Consider the following 11,849-nt stretch of genomic DNA (forward strand, 5'->3'; position numbering starts at 1 on the left):
TTATACACTCCAACACTAGAAATATATTAAACTTCAAACAAAGCTTTAGAGGTAAGGAAAAGACAACAATTCCAAAAATATGAAAACTCCTAAAGAATGATTTTATTCTTATCTTCATAAATAACTTTTCCTATTCCCAAAACACATCAAAGTTATGTGATTCATATCCTTAATTATCTGATAATATATAATTTTATATTCAATGTTTCATACAATTGTGTTATATGAAATATTTTGTAGGTAAAAGGGACTAAGAATAACCTCCGCAACATCAAAGTCAGAAACCTCTCCTAACTCTTCAGTTGAAACGAGAAGGAAGTGGACAACACAAAAAAACTAAGTTCCCCCACTTAACTTCTTGGTTTGGATGAGGACTTCCTTTACAATTTATACTTTAAGGAAATACATTAGACACTCTAGATGGATTGCATTAGCTCATATATTTTTAAGTAATAATACCCACTTCGAGTTTGTTATTTTTTGTTGTTGTGCAGTAGATGATAAGATGGATCATTTCTCAGGGCCCTTATGCAAAGACATAAGATCCATATACTTCACCAAGATTGCTTTACATCTAACCAAGTTAATGAATTTAAATTCTTCGAAAAAACTATTTCCTACCAAAGGAAGTTTATATGCACATTTGCTAATGTATTTTTATATAGAATTGATACATGTTTATGTTATACAATATTAGAATTTGGATTTCTCATCCAAGCTCCTACAAACTCAGTAAATCAGGTTCCTCCTTCAAACTCATACACCTGGTTGAGTGAGAATTATGGATGTCAGCCTAGCAATCTGAATCCCTCTCCAAGATCCTACACTTATTTTGATCCTCGGCCTCAACAAGATAGATTTGATGGGCCATCACGAGGGGGAGCATTCACATTGGGTCAAACATTCACCTAAAGGTCAAAGATTCACCTAAACAAGTGAGAGAGACACCACATATTCAACCAAAACCTTAATGTGATAGGTGTATGAGTCCTCTTACTTATAAAGTGTTCAACCTCCACTTTTCTAAGCAATGTTTGACTTAGAACTCACACTTATATCTCAACATAACTCACACTTGTTTATCAACAATCTCCCCCTCAAGTGTGAGTTCATTCACTATGTTCCCCCTCATGCGAAATCTCTTTCATCCACATGCTTATACCGCTGTTGACATACACCTTTACTTGTCATGGACACTTCAATGGGACACGCTGCCTGACCACCATGTCAAGAAGACTTTCGATACAAGGAGTCGGTCCCTTACTTAAACCGGGCTTTGATACCACTAATAGGTCACTTTGAATGGGTAGCATTCATACTGGATCAAACATTCACATAAAGATAAAAAATTCACCCAAACAAATGAGAGAGACCCTACATCTCTCTTATTATATTAATAAAATTTAAAGAAAAATATAGTATAAAAGTAACACATTTTGATAAATCTATTCCTAAAACTATTTTCTAGTACTTGTTAATCATGTCTGAGGATTTTACAGTAATAAAGAAACGAGGTAGCCCAAACAAAAGTGATAATTGTGGAGGGTGTGATCTTTGTCGGTGCAAAAAATGAAACCCCTAACTTGTGATATTGTGTCGACTGCTCCGTCGCTACATTGAAATTAATGAATGTTCTTTTATAACGTTTGTCTATGCCGTATTGCCCATATGGTCACTAGAATGGGACAATGAATTTAATATATATCTGTCATGTGTGGGTGGATTCAATTTAATTGTATCGTAAATGGTAGGACATACTCATGCTACACAATTATATCATCACTGGTCAATCACTGGTCAATGTGTTTTCTCTTCCCATGAATTCATATTGCTAAAGATAATTACCACCGTAAAATGTTTATCCCTTGCACACATTTCACATCAATTTATTAAAACATTTTACCATTGGAAAACACATACATATTCAATCAATTATTTTTGCATTTTCAAAACTAAACCAAACAAACTTAGAATATTTTGTAATTATAGCACAATTTTCAAAAATATCCTAGTCTTCAACCACTCAATAATTCACAATTTCCAAATCCCTTGCAAAACATCACAACCTCTAGAAACTTTGATTAATAATCTAATAAAAGCAATAATATGATATCTAAACAATATCACCATATATATATTTATTATGATATACTACGATGCAGCATTGCACTTAATTTGGTAAAGCATTAAAGCGAGACAACTCTATTAACACCGGTAATTCAACAACCGTTGTTGTCGAGTTCATGTTTTCTTCCAACTCTTTTCCTTTTCCTTTACTTTATTTATTTCTCCTACTTACCTTTTCTACTAATATATACTATCTCTCTTGAACCTCTTTTTGATCTTGACAAGAAAATGAACCAAGAAATGAATGGAGTAGAAGCTGAAAAGCTTCAAGAAAAAATAGATTATGTGTTTAAGGTTGTCGTGATTGGTGATTCTGCAGTAGGAAAAACTCAAATATTGTCGAGGTTTACGAAGAATGAGTTCTGTTTTGACTCAAAATCAACCATTGGTGTTGAGTTTCAAACTAAAACTGTCACTATTAATGGTAAACTCATCAAAGCTCAGATCTGGGATACTGCTGGCCAAGAAAGGTTTCTTTCTCTTCTTCCTATAATCTCGAATATATATTTTACTTACATTGTGTGGGAATAACATCTGCATCTGAATCTCTGCAACACCGACATCTCTAAAAAAAATGTGTCTGTGTCACAGATACTATGATTATGTCTGATTTATTATTTTTCAGGTATAGAGCGGTGACAAGTGCATACTATAGAGGAGCATTAGGGGCCATGCTAGTCTACGACATAACTAAAAGACAAACATTTGATCATGTTGCTAGATGGGTTGAGGAACTGAGATCACACGCTGACGGTTCGATCGTCATCATGTTAATTGGTAACAAAGGTGATCTTGTGGACCAAAGAGGTGTACAGACTGAAGATGCGGTTGAGTTTGCAGAGGATCAGGGTCTCTTTTTCTCAGAAACTTCTGCTTTTAGTGGTGAAAATGTGAACTCTGCTTTTCTGAAGTTGCTTCAAGAGATTAATAAGGTTGTTTCTAAAAGGTCTTTGGAATGTAATAATGGGATTAAGGGAAATGGTAATCATGATGTTGCAGCACTTAAAGGGGAGAAAATTGATATAATTTCAGGTTCTGAATTGGAAATTAGTGAAATCAAGAAATTGCATTCATGTTCTTGTTGATCTAAACAAGAGTCAAAAGTATATATTACAAAAAAAAATCATTCAAATGTGATCAGAATTGAAGAGCTTTTACTTATTTTGTTTCTGTTTGGTTGAATTACAGTAATGATTTTTACATTTTTTTTAGATCCTAATTCTTTCTCCTTGTATCTTTTTATTTTAAGATTTTATATTGAGGTTAAATTGTTTGTCTAGTTGTTTGTCTAATTATATTTTAAAATTTTAAAAGCTTTTAAGATAGACATTTTCAGGATTTTTTACTAATATAACCCAAGTTTTTAAATTATTTCCCAAAATAACCCAAGTTTCAAAAAATTTCCCAATCTACCCCACCTTTAATAGGGAGGCGCCAATTGGATTGGCGCCCCCTCTTAAAAATTACAAGGAGGCGCCAATTGGATTGGCTAGGGCACCTGCCCTAGCCAATCCAATTGGCGCCTGTGTGTATTTTTTAAGAGGGGGCGCCAATCCAATTGGCGACTCCCTTAAAAAAGCCTCAAATGAAAAAACTTCCAACATGAAAGTTGTAGATCTTTTCAAAACAATGAATTTGGATATAAATTTTGCAACATTTGGATTTTTTTTGAGAAAGTTATGGGCAGTTGAAGTTGGACTTCTGAGTTTTTCAACTGTTGTCTGACCTATAATGTTTTGTATTATTGCATGTGTTTCTTTTACGAATATGAATTTTTGTCCAACATAACATTTGAAGTAGACATCTTAAATTTTGCAATGCACTTGGTCCCACCTCAAAATAATTAAAAATGAGTGAGTTAGGTATCTGCGAACTTGACCCAAAATTAGGGTTTCTGTCAAAACAAGTGTATGTGAACTTTGCCAAAAGGGACCAACTTCAAGCCCTTTAGTATGAATGATAAAAGCCTCAAATGACAAAACCTTCAACATAAAAGTTGTATATCTTTTCAAGATAATGAATTTGGACTAAAGGTTTGCATCATTTGCAGCTTTTATGAGAAAGGTATGGGCACCTGAATTTGGACTCTTTGACATTATAACTGTTATCTGAGTCATAATGTTTTGTATTATTGCATGTGTTTCTTTTAGGAATATGAATTTTTGTCCAACATAACATTTGAAGTAGACATCTTAAATTTTCCAATGCACTTGGTCCCACCTCAAAATAATTAAAAATGAGTGAGTTAGGTATCTGCGAACTTGACCCAAAATTAGGGTTTCTGTCAAAACAAGTGTATGTGAACTTTGCCAAAAGGGACCAACTTCAAGCCCTTCAACATAACAATAACAAGTCCTTGAATTAGGGTTTTTGACCTATAAATTTTTGTTTTATGAAATGTGTTTATTTTAGAATTATGAAAGAAACTTAATGTTTGGAGAATACACAAAGATAAATTTGACATAATACGAATTGATATTAATAAAATTTGGATTTTACACAATGAATCCTAATGGTGATGACCGGGATCACCTAACCGACCTCCGGTCCCACATCCCCTAGCTACCCTAACCCTTGGCCCTAACCCACGTTGACGATTCTGCACCGGTGTTTGTTCATCTGATGGTCCAGGAGTGTCATTACCTCCTACAGGAGAAGATCCGTTGAGGTATTCAGCCAACTCAGCATAGTCTTCAGTATTCAATGATGGTGTAGCGGCGTAGCTGAGCTCATGACCCATGCCAGAGAAGTTGGGGTGTGGTTGACTCATGGATGGGCGACCAGGACGGTTGAAGGGGGACATGGGTGACAATGATGGGTCTAGGAAAGGTTGGAAAGGTTGTTGGGGTGTTTGGAAGAGATATGGTTGTGGGATGTTTTGGTATTGTGATGTTTGGGGTTCTTGGCTACGGTAGGTGATGGGGCGGTTAGTGTTTTGGGTAAGGCGACTTTGGTAGGGTGATGGTGTGGGTGCGAAGCGATGTTGGGTCGAAGGTTGATGGTCCATTTGTTGGTGGTGGTATGGGGGATGTTCTTGGTTTTGGGGTTGGGTGAATGGCATGTTTTGGTTGTATGTTTGTGTGTTTGTGGAACGGAAAGTTTGTTGGATAGGTGGTTGTGAGTAACCGGGCTGAGATTGTTGCTGGGGGTTAGATGTTGAGCCTTCTTGTGTGTAAGTTGTCTGGCGTGGGTCGTAGAGGTACATATCATCGGCGATGAATTGAAATCCAACTGATCTATACCAAGCCATATAAGTACGACTTGGTTTTACCTCATTTGGCATGACTGCGTCAGTTAAGACATGGTCATGACGGTGCTTCCACTTGCGACACTCTGATCTTGCGAAGGTTTGCCAAGGGTTGTAGTTCCATTGGTCGTTCACTTTGCGCATATGCCATTCTCCTAGGCTAGCTGGGGGATCTGGGATATTCTGGACCATACCAAACTGCAGCTTCACACGATCGGTGTTGTGCAGCTCCACTGTTGTGAACCGTATTATCGGTGCGCATGTTGTCCATACGGCTGCGTCTTCAGGGTTGATCTGATGCTCATGTTCCATATTAAGGTATGGACGCCAAATGAACTGAAATGTTAAAGACAATAGGATTTAAATGAATGTAGAAAAAGTATACATAATATGAATAAATAATGTAATTATTTTGCTTACGTCTGTCGGTCGAAGGTGATCCAACAGGTTGCGATATTGAGTAATACAGTGTCTCGGACATCTGCTGTAATTCATACCGCGTGCCGACCATCTACACCAAAAAGTTTAAAAAAATTAGTTATGGGTAATAAACTGTAAGGAAGGAAGTAAAGACATAGCAATTTAAACAACTTACTTTTTTGCATATGGAAAAGTGAAGGGGTTGCTATTGACCGGTGCTAGAGACGGTAGTCTTGACCATCCCCATGCTTGTAGCAAAACAGCACATCCAGAAAATGTAGAAGTATCTTTGTGGCAGTTTTTGCACAAAGAACTATAGAGATAGGCTAGACATGCGGATCCCCAACTATAACTACCTATTCTATCTATATGTCTAAGTAAAGGTAAGTACATAATATGCATGCTAGAACCACTACCTTCGGGAAATAAAAAGGATCCTAGTAACAACATAATGTAACACCTAGTTTTGATGATTCGAGCCTCTTCGGTAGAATGCTCATCTAAATAAAAACTATTATAATATGACTTTAGGCGAGATAGTAGTATACCTTGTCCCCTAGCATTATCATCTAACAAATCAACGTTTAAAAGCTCCATGCAAATTGAATTAGGAAAGTTGGTCTTACCATTAACGGCTTTGCCTTCTATTCGTAGTCCTAAAAGCATGTAGACGTCTTCTAACGTCACGGTACACTCACCGGTTGGAAACCAAAATGTGTGTGTCTCTGGCCTCCATCTTTCGCATAAGGCTAGAATGAATTTGTTATCTATAGACCAAGACATAATTTTGCTAAGGTGACCAAAACCGGCGAGTTCAACATAAGGTTGAATCATCGGGTCCATGTGGACAAATTCGTGGACTCTAGTGCGAAACCTTGAGACATCCTATAATAGAAATAATGAAACACATGACTAAGTCGGTATTTCAAAATAAAATGGGGTTGGTGGAGATGAAACATAAAAAAGAAGTATAAGAAAAAACTTACGTATGTTGCGATGTTTGCAACTGTTCCTCTGTGTGCTTCGCCCATTGTGAGTAAAGACATATTGTTGGGGAGTTAGTGTAGATGAAAATGGAAGATTTTGTAGAAGATGAAATTGTAACAGAAGTAATGTAGATGAAGTAGTGAGAAATGTAGATGAAGTAGTGAGAATGTTGGTGTGAAAGAATTGGTGAAGGAGTGAATCAATTTATAGGCAAATGGAAGAGTGCATGAAAAATTGTGTTTGCATGGTGTCTCCACCTCATTTGGCGACCATGTACATTATTTAGGAGGGGGCGCCATTCAAATTGGCGACACCCTAGGGCACATGCATGCAAGCCTAGTTCTGAATGCTTGGTTTCAAGGACTGACTAAGGGGGGCGCCATTCAAATTGGCGACCATGTGCAAGTCCTAAAGGTAGGCGCCAATCCAATTGGCGCCACCCTTTGCATGCTCAACACGTGGCATTGCTGTCTCCTGCATGCTGAACAATTCACTTATGGATGGCTTGCATGATTGACACATCATCTCTGACCATCTTAGGTGTCCGACACGTGTCTGTCTTGTCTCCTGTATGCTGATGACTACCTTCTTGATAGCTTGCCTGGCTGACACATCAACTCACACTGTCTTGCAGGATTGACACATCATCTCTGACCGTCTTAGGTGTCCGACACGTGTCTGTCTTGTCTCCTGTATGCTGATGACTACCTACTTGATAGCTTGCATGACAGACACATCAACTCTTGACTACCTAGCATGCTTGACACATCAACTCACACTGTCTTGCATGACAGACACCTCATCTCTGAACTAGCTAGCATGCTTGACACATCAAGTCACACTGTCTTACATGACAGACACATCATCTCTGAAATTACTTGCATGCTTGACACGGTATCTCAGACTAGCTTCAATGTGAGACATTAATACCATCTATTTAAGTGTCTTACTATCACATTCATCTGCACTTGCAAAATACTTTTCATCTCCAAAATACTTTTCATCTTCACTCACTTTCATCTGCACTTGCAAAATACTTTTCATCTCCAAAATGTCATCTTCATCATTATACAGTATCAACGTTCACTGCAACGGTGAAACTTTTGAGTCTGAGCTTCATGGTTTTTGTTTTAGAAACACTGATACCATTAGAGTTTCGATGAAGAGAAATGCAACCTTTTTGCATTTCAAAAAAAGAATACAATCCTTTATACAGGGAGGTATTGTGTCAAGGATGACATATCAGAATCCTATATTTTTTGAGAATGGTCAATGCAAGTTTTTCCCCCTAAAGATACGAGACGATGAAGATGTGCAAAGCATGTTTCTTAGTCATGAACATTCAGGCATGGATTCTATCGAGTTGTACATTACTCTACAACCATGTATACCGTCTCAACAGTCTCAAGTAACATATCAGGATCCAGCTGGTGGAGATGATGCAGATGATGCACAATGCTCAGATGAACTCAACCCAGAAGCAGAAGTAGAGGTCGACGTTGTTGATGAAGAAGAAGAGGAGACTGAGATACAGGTTGATCACATCCTGAATAACGACGATGAAGATGAGGCTCAACCACCACCAATACCTCCTACTCATGTCTATATTCCTCCTCAACATATGACAAATATGGATCTTCACGATGATGAAATGTCCGACAGTGTCTTCTACAATCCGTATCCGAGACCAGTAGGAGAATTAAAGGTGGGAGACATGTTTCGTACCAAAGAGGAATGTGTCTTGGCAATCAAAAAATATCACATGAACAACTTTGTTGACTTTACGGTTAAACGCACTGATTCAAGAAGGTATGTTATTGAATGTTGTAACATGCTATGTAAGTTTCGTTTGGCTGCATCTTACAAGAAGAGAAATGACTCTTGGGAGATCGCTTCAATAGACCCACCACACAGTTGCGTCGCAACAACCGTTGCACAAGATCACCGTCAACTGAGCACAACATTGATTTGTCGAGACATTCTGCCATTGGTAAACAAAGACCCATCAGTGAAGGTGAGTATAATTATATCACATATCCGAACAACATATAATTATACTCCATCTTACAAGAAAGCATGGATTGCGAGGACAAAGGCTGTTGAGCAGGTTTTCGGCAACTGGGAGGACTCATTCAAAGAATTACCACGATTTTTATGGGCACTAAAAACTTATGTCCCAGGAACCGTGGCAATTCTGGAGACAGTGCCAGCAATGATGCCAGACGGAACCTGTGCTATAGGTAATAGAATATTCCACCGTCTCTTTTGGGCATTTGACCCTTGCATCAAAGGTTTCGCATTCTGCAAACCTCTCCTGCAAATTGATGGCACTTGGTTATACGGAAAATACAAGGGTACGTTGCTCATGGCAGTTGCACAAGACGGTAACAACAATGTATTTCCCGTTGCCTTTGCTCTTGTTGAAGGTGAAACAGCTGCTGGATGGGGTTTCTTTCTTCGACATCTCAGAACGCATGTCGCACCACAAGCCAATCTATGTCTGATTTCTGATAGACATGCTGCCATCGAAAGTGCCTACAACAACCATGAAAACGGATGGCATGATCCTCCTTCTACACATGTCTACTGTATCAGACACATAGCACAAAACTTCATGCGTGCTATAAAAGATAAGAATCTTCGCAAGAAGGTGGTGAATGCTGGGTATGCTTTAACTCAACCGTCTTTTCAATATTATCGTGATGAGATTCGACTGTCTAATGAAGATGCGGGGAGATGGATAAATAACATCCCAGTAGAGCAGTGGACAAGAGCATTTGACGGTGGTTGTCGATGGGGCCACATGACAACAAACATTGTGGAATGCATGAACGGGGTTTTCAAAGGAATTCGAAACCTGCCGATAACCGCCTTGGTAAGATCAACCTATTATAGGTTGGCTTCTATGTTCGCAACCAGAGGCAAAAGATGGAGTGCAGTGTTAATGTCTGGACAAGTATTCAGTGAATGTTGCATGAAGGTCATGAAAGAGGAGAGCATCAAAGCTACGACACACGCTGTAACCGTGTTTGACCGTCATAGACAAAATTTCAGCGTCCAGGAAACAATGGGCAACAGCGAGGGGAGACCAAATTTAGCCTACGCTGTTAGACTAAACACAAGTTGGTGCGATTGTGGAAAATTTCAGGCCTTCCGCATACCTTGCTCCCATGTCATTGCAGCATGCGCTTATACTCGTCAAGACGCTAACACCTATTTATCTGATGTGTACAAGGCCAACACCATCATGAATGTATATAGTCGAGGCTTTTCAGTACTACCAATGGAGGATTACTGGCCTCCATATGAAGGAGATATTGTTTGGCACAATGAAGAGATGCGTAGAAAGAAGAAAGGAAGGCCAAACAGCACACGTATAAGAACAGAGATGGATTCCACAGATAAAATGATAAGATTATGTAGTATCTGTCGTCAACCAGGACACAACAAAAACAACTGTCCCAATCTAGGAGCATCATCTAGATCTTAAGCTTATTGTAATATGATATCTAGATCTTAAGCTATTTGTAACATTGTATCTACATCTTATGCTTTTTGTAACATTGTATTTCTGTAACAATCAATCATTATATATCATTAAGTTCTTGTTACAACGAGTTTCATAACCAACATCAGTACAAAATATCTGAAAACATAAATAATTCTAACTGATTACAACAATCAAATTAATGTCGTCTCGACCGAACATCATTTCCCTAGCATCCTTATCAGTCCTCATTCGCACCCAACCAAAGATACTGTCAAGTCTCTCAATACTTCTGATTTTTTCCCCTTCTGGTATCTTCCCGTCTAACCATCGAACCAGCTCCCTCTTCAGTTGATCTAACGTGGTGATGTTCCAAAACAGCATCACCAATTGAGGTTTGTCTCTCGCATAAATCACCTTACCGTATCGGCGACGAACACCAAACATGATAGCCAAATGATTATTTGAGTTGTGGAACAATAGGTCACACAACGCATCTATTTATAATACAAAAAAGGCATTTTATGATGGACTCGGCAATTGAGTTGGCGCCTCCTTTTAAAACATACACATAGGCGCCAATTTGATTGGCTAGGGCACCTACCCTAAGCTAGGGCACCTGCCCTAGCCAATCCAATTGGCGCCTCCATTCAAGTTTTAACAACAGTCGCCATATGAACAACTTTCATGTTCATCAAAAATCCATTTGAAACTTGGAAGCTCATCATTAATTTCAGAACATTATAGGTCATTCTGACAGAAACCCTAATTTTGGGTCAAGTTCGCAGATACCTAACTCACTCATTTTTAATTATTTTGAGGTGGGACCAAGTGCATTGCAAAATTTAAGATGTCTACTTCAAATGTTATGTTGGACAAAAATTCATATTCGTAAAAGAAACACATGCAATAATACAAAACATTATAGGTCAGACAACAGTTGAAAAACTCAGAAGTCCAACTTCAACTGCCCATAACTTTCTCAAAAAAAATCCAAATGTTGCAAAATTTATATCCAAATTCATTGTTTTGAAAAGATCTACAACTTTCATGTTGGAAGTTTTTTCATTTGAGGCTTTTTTAAGGGAGTCGCCAATTGGATTGGCGCCCCCTCTTAAAAAATACACACAGGCGCCAATTGGATTGGCTAGGGCAGGTGCCCTAGCCAATCCAATTGGCGCCTCCTTGTAATTTTTAAGAGGGGGCGCCAATCCAATTGGCGCCTCCCTATTAAAGGTGGGGTAGATTGGGAAATTTTTTGAAACTTGGGTTATTTTGGGAAATAATTTAAAAACTTGGGTTATATTAGTAAAAAATCCACATTTTCATATTTAATGTATCAAAGTTGTTCTATTATGGAACGATGGTGGTATGATATAGGGAAACTTTTATGTAGTGCGAGCTTTTTGATGCAGTTAAATTGGAACGTGTTTATCAGGATTTATAGTAAATATTCACGAGTTTTAATTCATTGAATGGATTAAATTCGAAAAAATCCTAAAGACAATTTAGGAAGTAAAATACAATGGAAAGTGTGTGCAATTGAATTTTAAATGTTTGAATATTGACAATGTTAACATA

The 11,849-nt window shown here is 38.0% G+C and overlaps 1 protein-coding gene across 1 annotated transcript; it reads left to right on the forward strand.

Annotated features, from left to right (window-relative positions):
• Nucleotides 1-2,010: 2,010 nt before the first annotated feature.
• Nucleotides 2,011-3,338, forward strand: LOC127132086 (ras-related protein RABA3). Its single transcript, XM_051060953.1, has 2 exons — nucleotides 2,011-2,597; nucleotides 2,753-3,338. Exons 1-2 carry the CDS (start codon nucleotides 2,356-2,358, stop codon nucleotides 3,210-3,212), a joined length of 702 nt encoding a protein of 233 aa, XP_050916910.1. The 5' UTR covers nucleotides 2,011-2,355; the 3' UTR covers nucleotides 3,213-3,338.
• The last annotated feature ends 8,511 nt before the right edge of the window (nucleotides 3,339-11,849 follow it).

This window comes from Lathyrus oleraceus, chromosome 3 (assembly GCF_024323335.1).
Source record: "Lathyrus oleraceus cultivar Zhongwan6 chromosome 3, CAAS_Psat_ZW6_1.0, whole genome shotgun sequence".
Lineage (NCBI taxonomy): Eukaryota > Viridiplantae > Streptophyta > Magnoliopsida > Fabales > Fabaceae > Lathyrus > Lathyrus oleraceus.